At 51.9% G+C, this 23,160-nt stretch overlaps 1 protein-coding gene across 1 annotated transcript; it reads left to right on the top strand.

The window, feature by feature from the left end:
- Positions 1–3,498: 3,498 nt before the first annotated feature.
- Positions 3,499–22,802, top strand: SNX17 (sorting nexin 17). Its single transcript, XM_053459442.1, has 15 exons — positions 3,499–3,797; positions 12,513–12,587; positions 12,891–13,008; positions 13,337–13,401; positions 13,930–14,040; positions 16,290–16,380; positions 17,160–17,247; positions 17,342–17,411; positions 17,786–17,878; positions 18,238–18,441; positions 18,538–18,654; positions 19,507–19,584; positions 19,779–19,853; positions 21,823–21,864; positions 21,965–22,802. The coding sequence occupies exons 1-15, from the start codon at positions 3,738–3,740 to the stop codon at positions 22,082–22,084; spliced, it is 1,407 nt and encodes a 468-aa protein (XP_053315417.1). The 5' UTR covers positions 3,499–3,737; the 3' UTR covers positions 22,085–22,802.
- Positions 22,803–23,160: the final 358 nt, after the last annotated feature.

Raw genomic sequence — 23,160 nt, 5'->3', positions numbered from 1 at the left:
AAGCCGGCTAATTCAATTTATTCCATCAAACCATATATTTTTGAAAACAAGACACCCCAAGGTATTTCAAATGGTAGTATTTAACCCTTTCCATGCATGAGATTCTACCACCAGCCTTTGCCACAGTTTGTGGCATTTTTTTTCCCACTCAAATTGTATTTTGGGTATAAATTTACAGCTCCTGGTATCCGTCACTATCAAACAAGACCCCAATGTGTGTTCAGTAACATCTCCTGAGTACACTGATACCCCCATTGCCTGGGTTTGTTGGGTTGTTTGGGAAGGAAAACCCCACATTTAGGAAGTGCGCATTTTTTGACTTGGAACTTTTACATCTGGTCCTACTGCCCCCATGTGCATGATACCCCACATGCGGGGGTTTGTCTGGTGTTTGGGGTTAAAAGGCCACATTTGGGAAGGGCGCTCCCCCCCATTTTGGTCAGTCTGGGCCTATGCCCTATCTTTGAGCCCGGCCGCTCCAATTTACCCCATCAAACCATTCATTTTTTCGGTATTTGAAATGCTTTTACTTTAACTCTTTCCATGTCAAGATTTTTGGGAAGATACAGCGCAAATTTTATCACTTGCTCAGAATAATAAACTTTATTTACCGTATTTGCTCGATTATAAAACAAGGTTTTTTTCAGAGAAAATGCGCTGATAAATACCCCTCGTCTTATAATCGGGGTCGTCTTCTAATCAGACCTCAAATAGGTCTGACTATGAGACTAAGATCCAGATCCCCCGCAGCGCTGCAGGGGACCTGGATCCTCCTGTCTGGTAACCTCAGCTGCTGCCGGGACTTACACCGGGCGTCTATCACCGAGTGCCGGCGAAAGTGCCAGCAGCATCGGGGGTTGTCTTCGCGCATCGCACAGACCTTCCCCAGCTGCCAGAGAGGCGAATTCCCTGCAGCGCATTCTTTTCTCTGCCATCCAGCGAACGTCCGCTCGATGAACGCAGACAACCCCCGCTGCTGCTTGTACTTGCGCCGTTGCTTTGATGATGAAGCACCGGTGCCACATGACCTTCCGGTGCTCATAGAAGTTCCGGTGGAACACCCGCTGCCCCACCAGACACCAGGGAGTCAAAAACACTGGCAAGTTGGGGGGGGGTTTGTATGGGTGGCATAAGCCTTTTCTGGAGGCAGAGTGCCCCATGATATGGTTAAAGGCATATAGTAGGGTATAAGGCATATCAGGGAGGTAGAGTGGCATATAATATCAGGGAGGCAGAGGGGCAAGCTTGGGGGCAGATGTGCACAACTGGGGGGAGGCAGGTTGGCCAATAAAAGGAAATAAAAACAAAAAATATATATTTCATATTTTATTAGCTAATCATAGCTTTTATTAAATATGAAAAAATACTTTACATGAATAAATATTTACTGGTAAAACTTTTTTCCTATAGGGTCATTTTATATTCAGGCGCCCCTCACCCCAAAAGCTAAAGTGCCCCCACCAAGCCCATCACTTCACCCAAAAAGCTAAAGCACCCCTGCCACGCCCCTCACCCCAAAAGTGAAAGTGCTCCCGTCACACCCCTCACCCCAAACGTGAAAGCGCTCCCGTCACGCCCCTCACCCCAAAAGCGAATGCACCCCGGCCACGCCCCTCACTTCATCCCAAACGCTAAATTGCCCCCTGCACTAATACTGCTAAAATTACTTTTAACCCCAACGGATCCCCATTGGTGTGAGTTCACAAATACGTCCGCCAGGAGCATGCGCCCCCATGTCCTGCAACCATGCCCTGCATCCCGCGAGCATGCGCCGTCCCCTGCAACCCCCTGCATCCTGCGAGCATGCGCCCTCCCCTGCAAGCCGCCCGCATCCTGCGAGCATGCTCCCTCCCCTGCAACCCCCTCCCTTCAGTATAACTCTGTCCATACACACTGGCGGGTGACACCGCGGAGACGGCCCCAGATCATGAATCAAATATAAAATGCTTTATTTATACCAGCCTTGTGTGCGTCAGTTATGTGTCCCCCCTCAACCATGTGTGTGTCAATTATTACTATCCCCCACCCTGTGTGTCAGTTATTACTATCCCCCACCCTGTGTGTCAGTTATTACTACCCCCGACCCCGTGTGTATCAGTTATTACTATCCCCCACCCTGTATTTCAGTTATTACTACCCCCGACCCAGTGTGTATCAGTTATTACTACCCCCGACCCTGAGTGTGTATCAGTTATTACTACCCCCGACCCAGTGTGTGTATCAGTTATTTCTACCCCCAACCCTGTGTGTGTTTCAGTTATTACTACCCCCGACCCAGTGTGTATCAGTTATTAGTACCCCCGGCCCTTTGTGTATCAGTTATTACTACCCCCGACCCAGTGCGTGTGTCAGTTATTACTATCCCCGGCCCTGTGTGTATCAGTTATAAGTACCCCCGGCCCTTTGTGTATCAGTTATTACTACCCCCGACCCAGTGTGTATCAGTTATTACTACCCCCGACCCCGTGTGTATCAGTTATTACTATCCCCCACCCTGTGTGTCAGTTATTACTACCCCCGACCCAGTGTGTATCAGTTATTACTACCCCCGGCCCAGTGTGTATCAGTTATTACTACCCCCGACCCAGTGTGTGTGTGTCAGTTATTACTACCCCCAGCCCTGTGTGTGTATCAGTTATTATTACCCCAACCCAGTGTGTGTATCAGTTATTACTACCCCCATCCCTGTGTGTATCAGTTATTACTACCCCCAGCCCTGTGTGTGTCAGTTATTACTACCCCCAGCCCTGTGTGTGTCAGTTATTACTACCCCCAGCCTTGTGTGTATCAGTTATTTCTACCCCCGACCCTGTGTGTGTGTGTCAGTTACTACTACCCCCAGCCCTGTGTGTTTCCGTTATTTCTACCCCCGACCCTGTGTGTGTTTCCGTTATTACTACCCCGGCCCTGTGTGTATCAGTTATTACTACCCCCGGCCCTGTGTGTATCAGTTATTACTACCTCCCAACCCCGTGTCTGTGTCAGATTTTAATACCTCCCAACCCCGTGTGCGTATAATGTATAAGCATCTCCTCAGCCCTGTTTGTGTCAGTTATTAGTACCCCCAAGTTGCCCCAACCCTGTGTATCAGATATAAGCGTCCCCTCAGCCTTGTTTGTTTCACTTATTACTATCCCCGACCCCGCGTGTGTGTATCAGTTATTACTACCCCCGACCCCGCGTGTGTGTCAGTTATTACTACCCCCCGACGCCGTGTGTGTGAGATATAAGCGTCCCCTCAGCCGTATGTGTGACAGTTATTAGTGCCCGGGTATTAGTGTCCCCGGCACCAATATGTAGCTTACGTGGTGCAGGTCGGTCAGTATTGTCGGATGCACTGTTCTCCGCGGCCTCGGGCTGGATGTTGTTTCCGGAGGGAGAATTTGCTGGCAGCTGGTACTGGAGGATGTCGGAGTGACACCTGCCTGGGGTATCTCTGTGAGCTCTGTTCTCTGAGTTTGGTTAATACCCCAGAGGTTAGATGCTGGACCCCCCCCCGATCTCTGAGTTTGGTTAATACCCCAGGGGTTAGATGCTGGTTTTGCCCCCCTGATCTCTGAATTTGGTTAATACCCCAGGGGTTAGATGCTGGTTTTGCCCCCTGATCTCTGAGTTTGGTTAATACCCCAGGGGTTAGATGCTGGTTTTGCCCCCTGATCTCTGAGTTTGGTTAGTAGCCCTTTTGAGGTAGCACCCGGGCACTTTCTGCCTCTGTGTTTGGCTAGTTGCCCCAGACCATGCATTTCTCCATTCCTGAGACAGAGTCGTGCAGCGCGGAGAACGGAGCCCCCTATGTGGTGAGTAACGTCTTCCTGTTTGTTTTGGGCCCCCTGCCCCCCATTACCCCTGCCCCCCATTACCCCATTTCTGTTTCTTTGTGGAGAGAAGAGAGAGCGACGAATCCCACTGCTGACACCAGCGCCTCGGGGGGGTCCGTCCCGGCGTGTGGCTATGGGCCCCTCTGCTCCAGCCGCTGTACCGGTTAGTGAGCTATAGGGTTTTTCCTTCAGCGTGGGGTAAAAAGGTTTGGGCACTGGCCTTCTCGTCATGGCGACTAATGTATTTAACCCGCTGATTGGACCATTCCATTGGTTGCTATGGTGATACTACCCCTTTTTAAGATTTGCGCCAGAATCAGTTTTTCTACACAACCCCCCCCCCCCCGCTAAGCTGCAGGGCACTTCCTGTCCCCCCCCCCCGAGTTTACTGCGTGGATCGGACATTGACTTCCTGTGTGAGGAAGGAAGCGATTTAATGCTGCGTGCGCTGAACTGCCGGTGCCGCCGACTATAGCTGTATAACGGTGCCGAGTATCTATACTCACCCCGTTCCCTCAAGATTGTAAGCCTGCGGGCCGAGTCTCTCCACCTAATGTATCGGTTTCTCTTCTCGTCTTGTCAGACCCCTTGAATATATGGATTGTATTAAGCGCTATATAAATAAAAGATAATAATTATATACGGTGCGGCTGGCAGTAATGTGACGAGTATCATCTGTACGTTACTCTGCGGCTGGCAGTAATGTGACGAGTATCATCTGTACGTTACTCCGCGGCTGGCAGTAACGTGACGAGTATCATCTGTACGTTACTCCGCGGCTGTAATGTGACGAGTATCATCTGTACGTTACTCCGCGCCTGTAATGTGCCGAGTATCATCTGTACGTTACTCCGCGGCTGGCTGTAATGTGACGAGTATCATCTGTACGTTACTCCGCGGCTGGCTGTAATGTGACGAGTATCATCTGTACTTTACTCCGCGGCTGTAATGTGACGAGTATCATCTGTACGTTACTCTGCGGCTGGCTGTAATGTGACGAGTATCATCTGTACGTTACTCCGCGGCTGGCAGTAACGTGACGAGTATCATCTGTACGTTACTCCGCGGCTGTAATGTGACGAGTATCATCTGTACGTTATTCCGCGCCTGTAATGTGCCGAGTATCATCTGTACGTTACTCCGCGGCTGTAATGTGACGAGTATCATCTGTACGTTACTCCGCGGCTGGCTGTAATGTGACGAGTATCATCTGTACGTTATTCCGCGGCTGTAATGTGACGAGTATCATCTGTATGTTACTCCGCGGCTGGCTGTAATGTGACGAGTATCATCTGTACGTTACTCCGCGGCTGGCAGTAATGTGACGAGTATCATCTGTACGTTACTCCGCGGCTGTAATGTGCCGAGTATCATCTGTACGTTACTCCGCGGCTGGCTGTAATGTGACGAGTATCATCTGTACGTTACTCCGCGGCTGTAATGTGACGAGCATCATCTGTACGTTACTCCGCGCCTGTAATGTGCCGAGTATCATCTGTAGGTTACTCTGCGGCTGGCTGTAATGTGACGAGTATCATCTGTACGTTACTCCGCGGCTGTAATGTGACGAGTATCATCTGTACGTTACTCCGCGGCTGGCTGTAATGTGACGAGTATCATCTGTACGTTATTCCGCGCCTGTAACGTGCCGAGTATCATCTGTACGTTACTCCGCGGCTGTAATGTGACGAGTATCATCTGTACGTTACTCCGCGGCTGGCTGTAATGTGACGAGTATCATCTGTACGTTATTCCGCGGCTGTAATGTGACGAGTATCATCTGTATGTTACTCCGCGGCTGGCTGTAATGTGACGAGTATCATCTGTACGTTACTCCGCGGCTGGCAGTAATGTGACGAGTATCATCTGTACGTTACTCGGCGGCTGGCAGTAACGTGATGAGTATCATCTGTACGTTACTCCGCGGCTGTAATGTGACGAGTATCATCTGTACGTTACTCCGCGCCTGTAATGTGCCGAGTATCATCTGTAGGTTACTCTGCGGCTGGCTGTAATGTGACGAGTATCATCTGTACGTTACTCCGCGGCTGTAATGTGACGAGTATCATCTGTACGTTACTCCGCGGCTGGCTGTAATGTGACGAGTATCATCTGTACGTTATTCCGCGGCTGTAATGTGACGAGTATCATCTGTAAGTTACTCCGCGGCTGTAATGTGACGAGTATCATCTGTACGTTACTCCGCGGCTGGCTGTAATGTAACGAGTCTCATCTGTAGGTTATTCCGCAGCTGTAATGTGACGAGTATCATCTGTACGTTACTCCGCGGCTGGCTGTAACGTGACGAGTATCATCTGTAGGTTATTCCGTGGCTGTAATGTGACGAGTATCATCTGTACGTTACTCCGCGGCTGGCTGTAATGTGACGAGTATCATCTGTACGTTAATCCGCGGCTGGCTGTAATGTGACGAGTATCGTCTGTACGTTACTCCGCGGCTGTAATGTGACGAGTATCATCTGTACGTTACTCAGCGGCTGTAATGTGACGAGTATCATCTGTACGTTACTCCGCGGCTGTAATGTGACGAGTATCATCTGTACTTTACTCCGCGGCTGGCTGTAATGTGACGAGTATCATCTGTACGTTACTCCGCGGCTGGCTGTAATGTGACGAGTATCATCTGTACTTTACTCCGCGGCTGGCTGTAATGTGACGAGTATCATCTGTAGGTTATTCCGCAGCTGTAATGTGACGAGTATCATCTGTACGTTACTCTGCGGCTGGCTGTAACGTGACGAGTATCATCTGTACGTTACTCCGCGGCTGGCTGTAATGTGACGAGTATCATTTGTAGGTTACTCCGCGGCTGTAATGTGACGAGTATCATCTGTACGTTATTCCACGGCTGTAATGTGACGAGTATCATCTGTACGTTACTCTGCGGCTGGCTGTAATGTGACGAGTATCATCTGTACGTTACTCCGCGGCTGGCTGTAATGTGACGAGTATCATCTGTACGTTACTCCGCGGCTGTAATGTGACGAGTATCGTCTGTACGTTACTCCGCGGCTGGCTGTAATGTGACGAGTATCATCTGTACGTTACTCCGCGGCTGTAATGTGACGAGTATCGTCTGTACGTTACTCCGCGGCTGGCTGTAATGTGACGAGTATCATCTGTACGTTACTCCGCGGCTGTAATGTGACGAGTATCATCTGTACGTTACTCCGCGGCTGGCTGTAATGTGACGAGTATCATCTGTACGTTACTCCGCGGCTGTAATGTGACGAGTATCGTCTGTACGTTACTCCGCGTCTGGCTGTAATGTGACGAGTATCATCTGTACGTTACTCCACGGCTGTAATGTGACGAGTATCGTCTGTACGTTACTCCGCGGCTGGCTGTAATGTGACGAGTATCATCTGTACGTTACTCCGCGGCTGTAATGTGACGAGTATCATCTGTACGTTACTCCGCGGCTGGCTGTAATGTGCCGAGTATCGTCTGTACGTTACTCCGCGGCTGTAATGTGACGAGTATCGTCTGTACGTTACTCCGCGGCTGGCTGTAATGTGACGAGTATCATCTGTACGTTACTCCGCGGCTGTAATGTGACGAGTATCATCTGTACGTTACTCCGCGGCTGTAATGTGACGAGTATCATCTGTACGTTACTCTGCGGCTGGCTGTAATGTGCCGAGTATCATCTGTACGTTACTTCGCGGCTGTAATGTGACGAGTAGGGCTGCAACTAACGATTATTTTAATAATCGATTAGTTGGCCGATTATTTTTTCGATTAATCGGATAAAAAAATGAATGTAAATTTTTCATTTATTTAAAATAATTTACTAAACAAATGATGTTAAATACAAACAGCAGAATAAAAAAACTTTGATAATACATTTCTTGTCTTTATTTCCCAACCAGCCCCCCAATATATGCACATTTGAGCCCAGGCTTGCTACGCTGCCTCCCAGACATGCCATGCTGCCCCCCCACATATGCCACGCTGCCTACCACAGCACTCCACGCTGCCTCCCACATATACCACACCACCTCCTACATCTGCCACTCCACGCTGCCTCCCACATATGCCACTCCACGCTGCCTCCCACATATGCCACTCCACGCTGCCTCCCACATATGCCACTCCACGCTGCCTCCCACATCTGCCACCCCACGCTGCCTCCCACATCTGCCACTCCACTCTACCCCCCACATGCCACTGTGCCTGATACGCCTTATACCCCCTGAAACACCACTCCATCCTCCCCAGACATGCCACCCTGCCCTCCCCACATATGCCACGCCATGCTGCCTCCCGAATCTGCCACTCCACAATGCCTCCCACATATGCCACGCTGCCTCCCACATCTGCCACTCCACGCTGCCTCCCACATCTGCCACTGTGCCTGATACGCCTTATATCCCCTGATACCCCACTCCATCCTCCCCAGACATGCCACCCTGCCTCCCAGACATGCCACTTCCCTACCCCCAGATAAGCCACTCTACCCCCAGATATGCCTTATACACCCTGATACACCACTCCGTCCTCCCCAGACATGCCACACTGCCCTCCCCACATATGCCTTATATACTGTATATGCCTTATACCCCCAGATATGTCACTTCACTGCCCCCAGGATTTAGATTCCCCTAAATTAACCCTAAACTCCCCATTAACCATAACTGCCCCTAAATTAACCCTTAACACCCCCTTAACCACAGCATCCCCTAAATTAACCCTAAAGACCCCATCAACCACAGCATCCCCTAAATTAACCCTAAACACACCATTAACCACAACTGCCTCAAATTAACCCCAAACACCCCATTAACCATAGCTGCTCCTAAATTAACCCTAAACACCCTATTAACATAACTGCCCCTAAATTAACCCTAAACACCCAATTAACCATAACTGCCCCTAAATTAACCCTAAACACCCCACTAACCATAACTGCCCCTAAATTAACCCCCACCTCCCCTAACTTTCAGTAGCCCAAATATATATATATATAGATATATACATATATATATATATATATATACACACATATATACATATACTTACAGTTAGATGAGTGTCACAGCCATGTTGTTCTGGCCTGGAGAAGGAAGGGACGGGGCCAGTTGTCACAGTGATTACAGGGAGGGGGAGTAAGTAGGAGCTGCTGCTGTGAGACGGTGAGTCAGACTAAACGGATTATATAATGAGGGGGATTTTTCAGAGCGTTTGCTCTGAAAAAACCCTCATTTTATAATCGATAATAATCGATTCAACTAATCGATAATGAAATTCGTTGCCAACGAATTTCATTATCGATTATTATCGATTTTATCGATTAGTTGTTGCAGCCCTAGTGACGAGTATCATCTGTACGTTACTCCGCGGCTGTAATGTGACGAGTATCATCTGTACGTTACTCCGCGGCTGGCTGTAATGTGACGAGTATCATCTGTAGGTTACTCCGCGGCTGTAATGTGACGAGTATCATCTGTACGTTACTCCGCGGCTGGCTGTAATGTGACGAGTATCATCTGTACGTTACTCCGCGGCTGGCTGTAATGTGACGAGTATCATCTGTACGTTACTCCGCGGCTGGATGTAATGTGACGAGTCTCATCTGTAGGTTATTCCGTGGCTGTAATGTGACGAGTATCATCTGTACGTTACTCTGCGGCTGGCTGTAATGTGACGAGTATCATCTGTATGTTACTCCGCGGCTGGCTGTAATGTGACGAGTATCATCTGTACGTTACTCCGCGGCTGTAATGTGACGAGTATCATCTGTACGTTATTCCGCGGCTGTAATGTGCCGAGTATCATCTGTATGTTACTCCGCGGCTGGCTGTAATGTGACGAGTATCATCTGTACGTTACTCCGCGGCTGGCTGTAATGTGACGAGTATCATCTGTACGTTATTCCGCGGCTGTAATGTGACGAGTATCATCTGTAAGTTACTCCGCGGCTGTAATGTGACGAGTATCATCTGTACGTTACTCCGCGGCTGGCTGTAACGTGACGAGTATCATCTGTACGTTACTCCGCGGCTGGCTGTAATGTGACGAGTATCGTCTGTACGTTACTCCGCGGCTGTAATGTGACGAGTATCATCTGTACGTTACTCCGCGGCTGTAATGTGACGAGTATCATCTGTACTTTATTCCGGGGCTGGCTGTAATGTGACGAGTATCATCTGTACGTTACTCTGCGGCTGGCTGTAATGTGACAAGTATCATCTGTACTTTACTCCGCGGCTGGCTGTAATGTGACGAGTATCATCTGTAGGTTATTCCGCAGCTGTAATGTGACGAGTATCATCTGTACGTTACTCCGCGGCTGTAATGTGACGAGTATCATCTGTACGTTACTCCGCGGCCGTAATGTGACGAGTATCATCTGTACGTTACTCCGTGGCTGTAATGTGACGAGTATCATCTGTACGTTACTCCGCGGCTGGCTGTAACGTGACGAGTATCATCTGTAGGTTATTCAGCGGCTGTAATGTGACGAGTATCATCTGTACGTTACTCCGCGGCTGGCTGTAATGTGACGAGTATCATCTGTACGTTACTCCGCGGCTGTAATGTGACGAGTATCATCTGTACGTTATTCTGCGGCTGGCTGTAATGTGACGAGTATCATCTGTATGTTACTCCGCGGCTGGCTGTAACGTGACGAGTATCATCTGTACGTTACTCCGCGGCTGTAATGTGACGAGTATCATCTGTACTTTACTCCGCGTCTGGCTGTAATGTGACTAGTATCGTCTGTACGTTACTCCGCGGCTGTAATGTGACGAGTATCGTCTGTACGTTACTCCGTGGCTGTAATGTGACGAGTATCATCTGTACGTTACTCCGCGGCTGTAATGTGACGAGTATCATCTGTACGTTACTCCGCGGCTGGCTGTAATGTGACGAGTATCATCTGTACGTTACTCCGCGGCTGTAATGTGACGAGTATCATCTGTACGTTACTCCGCGGCTGTAATGTGACGAGTATCATCTGTACGTTACTCCGCGGCTGTAATGTGACGAGTATCATCTGTAGGTTACTCCGCGGCTGTAATGTGACGACTATTGTCTGTACGTTACTCGTCACATTACAGCCACGGAGTAACGTACAGATGATACTCGTCACATTACAGCCGCGGAGTATCATCTGTACGTTACTCTGCGGCTGTAATGTGACGAGTATCATCTGTACTTTACTCCGCGGCTGTAATGTGACGATTATCATCTGTACGTTACTCCGCGGCTGTAATGTGACGAGTATCGTCTGTACGTTACTTCGCGGCTGTAATGTGACGAGTATCATCTGTACGTTACTCCGCGGCTGGCTGTAATGTGACGAGTATCATCTGTACGTTACTCCGCGGCTGGCTGTAATGTGACGAGTATCATCTGTACGTTACTCCGCGGCTGGCTGTAATGTGCCGAGTATCGTCTGTAGGGCTGCAACTAACTATTATTTTCATAATCGATTAGTTTGCCGATTATTTTTTCGATTAATCGATGAATCGGATAAAAAATTTTCACATTTTCATTTATTTAAAATAATTTAATAAAGTAACGTAGGATGTAAGAAACAAACGGCAGAATAAAAAAAACTGATAACAATGCATTTCTTGTTTTTATTTCCCAACCTGACCCCCCCGCAGTTATGCACATTTGAGCCCAGACATACCACACTGCCCTCCCCACATATGTCTTATATAGCCTATATGCCTTATACCCCCAGATATGTCACTCCGTCCTCCCAAGGTATGCCGTATACCCCCCCTATGCCATAGTGCACTCATAGATTTGCAGACTCGTTCACAGACAATACTTTTATAAATAAATACAGGGTTCACTGCCCCCAGGATTTAGATTCCCCTCAGTTTTCCCCCCTTTAGCTCTAACTGCACCTTAAGTTAACTTTATTTAATAACAACTGCCCCTAAATTAACCCTAAACACCCCATCAACCACAACTGCCCCTAAATTAACCCTAAACACCCCATTAACTATAACAGCCCTTAAATTAACCCTAAACACCCCACTAACTATAACTGCCCCTAAATTAACCCTAAACACCCCACTAACTATAACAGCCCTTAAATTAACCCTAAACACCCCACTAACTATAACTGCCCCTAAATTAACCCTAAACACCCCATTAACTATAACTGCCCCTAACTTTCAGCAGCCCCCTTTCTTTCTCCCTGTCCCTCCCTGCAGTCACTGCCGATTGGCCCCGCCCCCTTCTCCCTGTCCTTCCTTGCAGCCAATCGGCAGTGACTGCAGGGAGGGACTGGAAAAAGGAAGTGGGCGGGCCAATCGGCAGTGACTGCAGGGAGGGACTGTAAGTAGGAGCTGCTGCTGTGAGTCAGACACTAAACGGATTATAAAACGAGGGATATTTTTCAGAGCATTTGCTCTGAAAAAACCCTCATTTTATAATCGATAAAAATCGATTCAACTAATCGATAATGAAATTCGTTGGCATTATCGATTATTATCGATTTTATCGATTAGTTGTTGCAGCCTTAATCGTCTGTACGTTATTCCGCGGCTGGCTGTAATGGTGCAGACTGCAGAGTATCGCCTGTACGTTGCTCCCCGGCTGGCTGTGATGGCGCCGGTCTCCCATTGGTTGTATAAAATGTGGGCGGATCATACGGGCCCAGCACCGCGGGATGTTCGCATTTAAACTCTTTTCTGGTCTTCTGTTCCAGGCCTACAACATCCACGTGAACGGCGTCCTGCACTGCCGCGTGCGCTACAGCCAGCTGCTGGGACTCCACGAACAGGTGCGGGGAACGGGTGCGGCCCAGCATCCCGCCAAAACGGGTATCCCCCTCCTCACCGCGCGCGAGAGACCCCAGAAAGGGGCATCCCCCTCTCCACCGAGAGAGAGACCAGAGAAAGGGGGATCCCCCTACGAGAGACCCCAGGTAGTGGGGCGATCCCGTCCCCACCTAGAAAGAGACCCCAGAAAGTGGGACCCCCCCCAAGAGGAATTCTAGAAAGTGTGAATCCTGTCCCCAGAGACCACAGGCAGGTAGATCTCCCCGCATGGCTGGGAAAATAAATGCTAATTCCTCCTTTTCCAGCTTCGCAAAGAGTATGGGAGCAGCGTGGTCCCAGCCTTCCCTCCCAAGAAACTCTTCACCCTCACCCCAGCAGAGGTGGAGCTGAGGAGAGAGCAGCTGGAGAAATACATGCAAGCAGGTGTGCCACCAGAGCTGCACAACACAGAGCCGGCCACTCCCACTGCAGGGTGACACGGACTGGAGGGAGATATGGGACACGGACTGGAGGGAGATATGGGACACGGAGCCGGCCACTCCCACTGCAGGGTGACACTGACTGGACGGAGATAAGGGACACGGAGCCGGCCACTCCCACTGCAGGGTGACACTGACTGGACGGAGATAAGGGACACGGAGCCGGCCACTCCCACTGCAGGGTGACAGACAGGAGGGAGCTGTTTTAGCTACAGACCATCCCCGTGGCCCCTGCCTCGTTCTCCTGACTGTCTCTTCTTATCTCCTCGCAGTGCGTCAGGACCCGGCCCTGGGATCCAGCGAAACGTTCAACAGCTTCCTGCGTCACGCGCAGCAGGTCAGAGACGCTTCCGTGACATAATCTGTGTGCCCTGCGCGCTTGTATAGGGGTGCGTGTGTTGGGTTAAGCCCGTGTGCGGTGCGCGTGTGTTGGGTTAAGCCCGTGTGCGGTGCGCGTGTGTTGGGTTAAGCCCGTGTGCGGTGCGCGTGTGTTGGGTTAAGCCCGTGTGCGGTGCGCGTGTGTTGGATTAAGCCCGTGTGCGGTGCGCGTGTGTTGGATTAAGCCCGTGTGCGGTGCGCGTGTGTTGGGTTAAGCCCGTGTGCGGTGCGCGTGTGTTGGGTTACGGCCGTGTGCGGTGCACGTGTGTTGGGTTACGCCCGTGTGCGGTGCGCGTGTGTTGGGTTACGCCCGTGTGCGGTGCGGTGCGCTTGTGTTATGTTACCCCTTGGCTGCGTGTGTGGGGTGTTACGCCCGTGTGTGGGGTGTTACGCCCGTGTGTGGGGTGTTACGCCCGGCAGCGCGTAGCCTTTCTAATACTGTTACTTTGGGGCCACTGGACTTTGTAAAATGTATTTCTGCCCCCAGGAGACCCAGCAGATCCCTACCGAGGAGGTCCAGCTGGAGGTCTTCCTTTCCAACGGGCAGAAGGTTAAAGTGAATATCCTGACCTCCGATCAGACAGAGGATGTGCTGGAGGTAAGAGGGGGCCCCGGGCCCCAGCGCTACATACTGGGCACCCTATTAGGAGTTTGAGAGTGGCACTAAGTGGTCAGTGCCACGTTCCCTGCACAGCGGGCGGGCTCAGGGTGGCATGCTGGTGGCGCAGACAGGCTCGGGGTTGCGTGCCACAGACTGGCACTATGAGTCGGATCCTTTGGTCTCTTATGGTTTATTGCGGATATAGAGGCCCTTCCCAGGGCCGGCCCAAGACATTGTGCTGCCTGGGGCGAAGTGTGAAATGCTGCCCCCCATATGTGTGGTGTATAGTCCCCTCTATAGTGCCCCCCCCGTATGTGTGGTGTACAGCCCCCTCTATAATGAAATCAGCAAATGTGTTTCACAAACACCGAAGAACCAATTTAAGTTTCCTTTTTCTTAATATATTCAGATTGAAATAGTAAATAACACAATACCTTCGCTTTTCCTCACACTGATTTCTGGAGTTTTGTCCTTTGAAGTGACTAGAAATTCAGGAAGGCGTTTTATCTCTGGAAAAATAAAAATTACAAAGTTCTATTTATCCCTACAGTAAGTAAAGTGCCAGGAAACAGATAACGAAACACACAAACCAGGACATGCTCTGCCACATCGACACCCAGACACACACACCAGGACAGGCTCTGCCACACTGACACCCAGACAAACACACACCAGGACAGGCTCTGCCACATCGACACCCAAACACACACACCAGGACATGCTCTGCCACATCAACACCCAAACACACACACCAGGACAGGCTCTGCCACATCGACACCCAAACACACACACACCAGGACAGGCTCTGCCACATCGACACCCAAACACACACACCAGGACAGGCTCTGCCACATCGACACCCAAACACACACACACCAGGACAGGCTCTGCCACATCGACACCCAAACACACACCAGGACATGCTCTGCCACATCGACACCCAGACACACACACACACACCAGGACAGGCTCTGCCACATCGACACCCAAACACACACACACCAGGACAGGCTCTGCCACATCGACACCCAAACACACACACCAGGACAGGCTCTGCCACACTGACACCCAGACAAACACACACACACCAGGACAGGCTCTGCCACATCGACACCCAAACACACAAACCAGGACATGCTCTGCCACATCGACACCCAAACACACACACCAGGACAGGCTCTGCCACATCGACACCCAGACAAACACACACACCAGGACAGGCTCTGCCACATCGACACCCAAACACACACACCAGGACAGGCTCTGCCACACTGACACCCAGACAAACACACACACACACCAGGACAGGCTCTGCCACATCGACACCCAAACACACAAACCAGGACATGCTCTGCCACATCGACACCCAAACACACACACCAGGACAGGCTCTGCCACATCGACACCCAGACAAACACACACACCAGGACAGGCTCTGCCACATCGACACCCAGACAAACACACACACCAGGACAGGCTCTGCCACATCGACACCCAAACACACACACCAGGACAGGCTCTGCCACATCGACACCCAGACAAACACACACACCAGGACAGGCTCTGCCACATCGACACCCAAACACACACCAGGACAGGGATAAGCTACTAAGAGCATAAAAAATGCTTTCCACATTGCTGCTTGTTGTGTGTTTGCCACCTTTGTGTATCTGTGCCCCCAGCCAGGCCCCTTGGTGCATTTTGCCCCAACACACCCCTGTCTATTGATTTATTTGATACCCCATACCCATGTGTATTACCCCCCCTCCCCTTTGTGTATAGATTGTCCTAATCACCCTGTTGTGTACTTATGTCCCCAGCCACCCTCTAGGGGCATGAATATGTCTCTCCATGACTCCGTCCGTCCGTCTATCACCTCAATTATTTATTTTTTTTTTAAATACTTTTTCTGCTGGCTTTCTTACACTGACGTGCTCTTCTCCCTCGAGATCTTCTCCTTGTCACACGGTGACGAGCAACTGTTCTGCGTGAGCCCGCCCCCTTGAGCGTCACGGCGCATATTCGAGGGGGCGGGGCGAAGAGCCGAACTGATCAGCATGCAGGCAAGCCGACCGCTTTCAAAGAAATTAAACGGAGGCGCTTGTACAGTAGTTTTAAAACTGGTAGCAGCTTCGGATGCGGAAAAAAAAAACGGCGCTTGGGGCAGCAATTGCCCCAGTCTGCTCCATGGTAGGGCCGGCCCTGGCCCTTCCTGATCACTGGGTCACCTTTTCGGTTTCCCGCAGGCCGTCGCGAGCAAGCTGGACCTTCCGGAGGATCTGGTGGGATATTTCAGCCTCTATCTCGTGAAGGACAGAAGTGACGGCTCCTTTTCCTGTGAGTAATGGGCTCATTAAAACTACACGTGGCTCTCCCTCACCCACTCCTTCCGCCCTCGGTGTTGCCACACCCCTTCCTTTCTCCCCCCTCGGTGTCGCCGCTCCCCTTCCTTTCTCCCCCTCGGTGTCTCCGCACCCCTTCCTCCCCCCCCCCTCGGTGTCTCTGCACCCCTTTCTTTCTCCCCCCCTCGGTGTCGCCGCACCCCTTCCTTTCTCCCCCCCCCTCGGTGTCTCCGCACCCCTTCCTCACCCCCCTCGGTGTCTCTGCACCCCTTTCTTTCTCCCCCCCTCGGTGTCGCCGCACCCCTTCCTTTCTCCCCCCCCCCTCGGTGTCTCCGCACCCCTTCCTTTTTCCCCCCCCCTCGCTGTCTCCGCACCCCTTCCCCCCCCTCGGTGTCTCTGCACCCCTTTCTCCCCCCCCTCGGTGTCTCCGCACCCCTCCCCCCCCCCTCGGTGTCTACGCACCACTTTCTTTCTCCCCCCCTCGGTGTCGCCGCACCCCTTCCCCCCCCCCCCTCGGTGTCGCCGCACCCTTCCTTTCTCCCCCACCCCTCGGTGTCGCCGCACCCTTCCTACCCCCCCTCGGTGTCGCCGCACCCCTTCCTTTCTCCCCCCCCCTCGGTGTCGCCGCACCCTTCCTTTCTCCCCCACCCCTCGGTGTCGCCGCACCCGTCCTTCCCCCCCCCCTCTCGGTGTCGCCGCACCCCTTCCTTTCTCCCCCATTGTCTGTTGTGATCCCACTTCCCGGTGGAACCTTCCTTGTCTGTTTCGTGGTAGTTGTGAGAAAGCTGCAGGAGTTTGAGTTGCCCTACGTGTCGGTTACCAGCCTGCGGAATCGCGATTACAAGATCATCCTTCGCAAGAGGTGAGAGCCGTGAATGCGCTGGGGGGGCTGGCGCGGTGTAATTAATAATTACTGTAATAACACGTAGAACTCACACGCGTGGATCTGTTTGCAGTTACTGGGACTCTTCGTATGATGACGATGTGATGGAGAGTAGAGTCGGCCTGAACCTGTTGTACGCGCAGGTGGGTCCCTGGGATTGGCGCTGCCTATGGCCGGAAACAAACCCCCCCCCCACGCTGGCTCTGCGTGTATAACCTCAGTGTGCTGGCTCTGCGCATGTATAATCCCCCCCCCCCCCGCTGACTCTGCGCGTGTATATTCCCCACCCCCCGCTGGCTCTGCGCGTGTATATTCCCCCCCCCCCGCTGGCTCTGCGCGTGTATACCCCCCCTTGCTGGCTCTGCGCGTGTATAACACAACACCCCACCCACACCCCCGCTGGCTGTGCGGGTGTATAAGTATCCCCCGCTGACTTTGCGTGTGTCTGGATTATTTATGGCTAGGTTCTCTCCGGGGGGTCTCCGCGATGTTAATATGGGCTTCCTTTGTCCTTCAGACCGTCTGTGACATAGATCGTGGGTGGGTGCAGGTCACCAAGGACCAGCTCCGGCAGCTGAAGTCCCTGCAGGAGAAGGTGTCCAAGAAGGAGGTATCGTTTCCTTGACAACACGCTGATTTTATTTAATATTGTTCCAATAAACCACAAAACTGGGGGGCCCATTGCTATCAGTCATGTGACATTTTGGGTGACTTTCCCGGCTCAAACCCCACACTGAGCTGATGCTTTATGGCAATGCTAATGAAGTCCCTTCCTCCATAGACTTTCAGGTACTTTATGTTTGTTTTTTAGCCGGACTTTCATCAGAATGGAATTCCGCCGCAATGTTTTTAAAGACCTTTACTAACAGGAAATGGCGGGAGTTCTGTTCCCACCAGGGTTGGCCCCTCTAGCAGCGGATGTGTGGATTCCATGCTGAATAACAGACCTCTTCGGTCTCTCTCTCCAAGTTCATTCAGCTGGCGCAGACCCTGAAGTATTACGGTTACCTGAAGTTTGAGGCGTGCGTCACAGACTTCCCCGAGAAAGGCTGCCACGTGATCGTCAGCGCCGGAAACAACGAGCTCAACTTCCAGGTCAAGCTGCCCAACGATCAAATGAAAGAGGGCAGCTTTAAGGTGACGCGCATGAGATGCTGGCGCGTTACCTCATCGGTGAGTGGCGGGGCCTGGCACCCCCTGACTCGTGGTGGGTGTCGGCAGGGGCAGGTAGAGGGAACAATCTTCAGCGTGTCGTTTGGTTGTAAGCAGGTCCCGTTCGCTAACGGCACGGGGAGCCCCAACAAGAACGAAGCGAGGCTGGAACTGGCCTTCGAGTATTTGATGAGTAAGGACCGTCTGCAGTGGATAACCATCTCCAGCCCGCAGGTGAGACGTCTTCAGATCGCGTCCCGTCAACTCCGAGGTCGCACCACCTTCTAGGTTTTGGCTGGTTTTCTTTTATTGTTATTATTAGATTAGATTTAAAGAAGTTTAACTTTATTGGGTTGGTGATAGATAAGTAGAACAGCCTCCCAGCAGAAGTGGTAGAGGGTAATACAGTGAGGGTATTAAACATGCATGGGATAGGCATATGGCTCCTGGATCTGAGACGAGACTGACGACTGATTAAGGTTTGAGTCTTTACAGACTAGACGGTCCGTTGTGGGCCGGTCTGCCGGTGGGTTCCGGGTTTATATTAATTTTTGTGTATTTAGATATTTCCAGCAGATAAGGGCCGGTCTGTCCTTCCTGGCTGCGCTCCCAGCCGTAGGTCACTGCAGCTCTTCTGGATATAACGCTGGGCCGGGAACCCTCGGGCCGCTCTTTGTGAATATATTTTTCTTCCCACTTGAGTTTTATTAATGTTACGCTCCATCTTATTTGCTTTTTTACCCAAGGTGGATTTCCCCCCCTTTAGGCCTTCTTGGGGCTTTGTTCCCCTCTGGCTCTGGTGGGAAGGCTTGTGTTGCCTCCTCTTGGCATCTATTTTCTGCCATTGCCTTCCCCTCAACATCCAGTAATATTAATGTGCCCACCAGCTGGTTCAGTGTCTTTTCTGGTAGGGGGCAGCAGGAGAACATGGTGGGGGGGGGGTAGCACCGGCATCCTGCCTCGCCCCAGGTAGAGCTTCCATTTGACATCATGTCCTAGCTTCCTCCATGCTGTGACCTCACTGCGCAGGCTCTGTGTCTGCATCTTGCAGGGTCACCCATGGTCTTCTCGTTGTGTCTCTCTCAGGCCATAATGATGAGTATCTGTCTGCAGTCCATGGTGGACGAGCTGATGGTCAAGAAATCCGGAGGAAGCATCAAAAAGGTAAACGGGAAACCTATGTGCACCAAGTACAGGGACCTGCCTGCCCGCCTCCCTGCCTCCCTCCCTGCCCGCGCCGCCTGCCTCCCTCCCCGCCCATGTTAACATCCTGTGTCACATCACCAGCTGGCCCCCTCCTTGTCCGTGCCGGTGTTGTTGTCGTATTCTCAATGTGTATAAATTCTTCTCTCCTCCAGATGCTGCGGAAGAAGCAGAGCTGTCTAGTGCGGCGTTCAGACAGTCAGCAGGCAGTGAAGTCTCCACCTTTACTGGTAAACTTCAGAGAGATACTCTAAACCGATCTCTGTCCTCTCTCTCTCTCTCTCTGCACGCTCTGTCCTCTCTCTCTGCACGCTCTGTCCTCTCTCTCTCTCTCTCTCTCTCTCTCTCTCTGTCCTCTCTCTCTGCACGCTCTGTCCTCTCTCTCGCTCTGCACGCTCTGTCCTCTCTCTCGCTCTGCACGCTCTGTCCTCTCTCTCGCTCTGCACGCTCTGTCCTCTCTCTCGCTCTGCACGCTCTGTCCTCTCTCTCGCTCTGCACGCTCTGTCCTCTCTCTCTCTCTCTCTCTCTCTCTGCACGCTCTGTCCTCTCTCTCTCTCTCTCTCTCGCTCTGTCCTCTCTCTCTGCACGCTCTGTCCTCTCTCTCTCTGCACGCTCTGTCCTCTCTCTCTCTCTCTGCACGCTCTGTCCTCTCTCTCTCTCTGCACGCTCTGTCCTCTCTCTCGCTCTGCACGCTCTGTCCTCTCTCTCGCTCTGCACGCTCTGTCCTCTCTCTCGCTCTGCACGCTCTGTCCTCTCTCTCTCTGCACGCTCTGTCCTCTCTCTCTCTCTGCACGCTCTGTCCTCTCTCTCTCTCTGCACGCTCTGTCCTCTCTCTCTCTGCACGCTCTGTCCTCTCTCTCTCTGCACGCTCTGTCCTCTCTCTCTCTCTCGTTCTCTCTATCTCTCTGCACGCTCTGTCCTCTCTCTCTCTCTCTCTCTCTCTCTCTCTCTCCCTCTCTCTCTGCACGCTCTGTCCTCTCTCTCTCTGCACGCTCTGTCCTCTCTCTCTCTCTGCACGCTCTGTCCTCTCTCTCTCTCTGCACGCTCTGTCCTCTCTCTCTCTCTGCACGCTCTGTCCTCTCTCTCTCTCTCTGCACGCTCTGTCCTCTCTCTCTCTGCACGCTCTGTCCTCTCTCTCTCTGCACGCTCTGTCCTCTCTCTCTCTCTCTTTCTCTCTATCTCTCTGCACGCTCTGTCCTCTCTCTCTCTCTGGACGCTCTGTCCTCTCTCTCTCTCTATCTCTCTGCACGCTCTGTCCTCTCTCTCTCTGCACGCTCTGTCCTCTCTCTCTGCACGCTCTGTCCTCTCTCTCTCTCTCTCTCTCTGCACGCTCTGTCCCCTCTCTCTCTCTCTCTCTGCACGCTCTGTCCTCTCTCTCTCTCTCTCTCTCTCTGCACGCTCTGTCCTCTCTCTCTCTGCACGCTCTGTCCTCTCTCTCTCTCTCTCTCTGCACGCTCTGTCCTCTCTCTCTCTCTCTCTGCACGCTCTGTCCTCTCTCTCTCTGCACGCTCTGTCCTCTCTCTCTCTGCACGCTGTGTCCTCTCTCTCTCTCTCTCTCTCTCTCTCTCTCTCTCTCTCTCTGCACGCTCTGTCCTCTCTCTCTCTGCACGCTCTGTCCTCTCTCTCTCTCTCTGCACGCTCTGTCCTCTCTCTCTGCACGCTCTGTCCTCTCTCTCTCTCTCTCTCTCTGCACGCTCTGTCCTCTCTCTCTCTCTCTCTCTCTCTCTCTCTCTCTCTCTCTCTCTCTCTCTCTCTCTCTCTCTGCACGCTCTGTCCTCTCTCTCTCTGCACGCTCTGTCCTCTCTCTCTCTCTCTCTGCACGCTCTGTCCTCTCTCTCTCTCTCTCTCTCTCTGCACGCTCTGTCCTCTCTCTCTGCACGCTCTGTCCTCTCTCTCTCTTTCTCTCTATCTCTCTGCACGCTCTGTCCTCTCTCTCTCTCTCTCTCTCTCTCTCTCTCTCTCTCTCTCTCTCTCTCTGCACGCTCTGTCCTCTCTCCTCTCTCTTCTGTCTCTCCACGCTCTGTCCTCTCCCTCTCTCTTCCAGTCTTCTTTGCACACTTGTCTGTGCGGTCTCTCTGCATTGCCGTTTGCTCTCTCCCTCCACGCTCTTGTCTCTTCTATAGTTTCTTCTATGTCCACGTTGTGTGTCTTTTTCCTGATCTGACCGTTTCTCTCTCTCTCTCTGTCCCGTCTCCTCAGGATTCCCCTGATTCCACCAGGGAGCCCATTGTCAAGCTGTCGGTGAGTAGTCGCTGTGACCGAGCTCTTTGGGCTCCATAGTCGGCCACAGAGTGAGCGCGCTCATCGAGCGGTGAGTCTGACTGCCCTGCTTTCCCTGCAGAGTAAGCTCAGCTCCGTCAGCCTCCGGGGGATCAGCAACTCCAGCTCCGCCAACGACATGAGTGCCGAAGACTTCCACGGCAACTACGCTTTTGAGGGGATCGGCGACGACGACTTGTGAAGAGCCGTGCGGCGGACGGACCGGTGGTCTCTACCTCCGGCGGCTGCCGAGGGGATCCGCGTTACACACCAGCATCGAGGGAACGCGAGGCGCTCGCTCGTTTCTATGCTTAATCTAGCGCTCAGTGATTGAAATGCTTCAGCTAGCGATCGGCTTGCACCATGATCCCGGAGATTTGCACGGCACCGGCAGCGGCTCATCGGAAGCCCTCTGTGCCAATTTAACCCGTTAGAAACCAATGAAGTATTTACAGATCTTCAATCGGCGCCTTTCACTTTTCTTCCAAAACGTCAGGGCGTCCATGAACTTAAAGCCTCTCGCGTCTCCGGCGGGCAGGGCTCTCTGCACCTTCGCCGCCCTGATGTCTTCTGACCAAATCCTGACCGATGGGTGACCACGACACGCCGTACGCGGCCTGAAATTACCGTTAAGGGCCAAACGATGAAACCCGAAGCCAAGCAGCATTTCCCCGGAACGCGCTGCTTGCACCGTGGGATTTGCCTGTACATAGTATACATACGTATATATATAGTGTATACATATATATTATATACAGTTATTCTTTGCACACCAATCAATGTAAGTGAAACACTTTTCTATGGAGGCGCATATTGATCCACGTGCTTCTTACACAGAATGTAGATTGGCCGTTGCTATGTTTACAGATTGATATCTTCCAATAATCCAGCTGTTTACCATTAAAGAGGATTGTACCCGACCTGTCTCGCCGGTCACTGATCCGTGTGCCACGCGTGTCTAGTGACGTTCAGGGAGCGTGTGCGGGGCTGTATCCTGCGCTAGGGCAGAACATTCAGCCCCTGGTCCTCGAGACGATGCCCGTATTGGGAGTGTATCCTCCGAGTGTACCTTTTATTCAGCGTTACGCTTATTTATATAGAACCGGCAGGTTCCGTAGCGCTGTTACAATAGGGGACAATATGTAATTTGCTGATGACGCACATAAGATGGTACAAAAAGAAGAGGGCTCGAGAGCTTACAATCTATTAGAGTGAGACAGAAGGACAGGGGCCGCTTGGCTGAGGATGATGCAATCGTAGCAAGTGGGGTGCAGAGAA

Source organism: Spea bombifrons, chromosome 3 (assembly GCF_027358695.1).
Source record: "Spea bombifrons isolate aSpeBom1 chromosome 3, aSpeBom1.2.pri, whole genome shotgun sequence".
NCBI lineage: Eukaryota > Metazoa > Chordata > Amphibia > Anura > Pelobatidae > Spea > Spea bombifrons.
This window is presented reverse-complemented; position numbering and strand designations above follow the sequence as displayed.

Excerpts from the sequence above, each read along its gene's own strand:
- SNX17 (XM_053459442.1), top strand. The coding sequence starts at position 3,738 with ATGCATTTCTCCATTCCTGAGACAGAGTCGTGCAGCGCGGAGAACGGA. Across the intron at positions 13,402-13,929 it reads TCCTGCGTCACGCGCAGCAG|GAGACCCAGCAGATCCCTAC; the intron begins GTCAGAGACGCT and ends TTCTGCCCCCAG. Across the intron at positions 18,442-18,537 it reads GCTGGCGCGTTACCTCATCG|GTCCCGTTCGCTAACGGCAC; the intron begins GTGAGTGGCGGG and ends GGTTGTAAGCAG.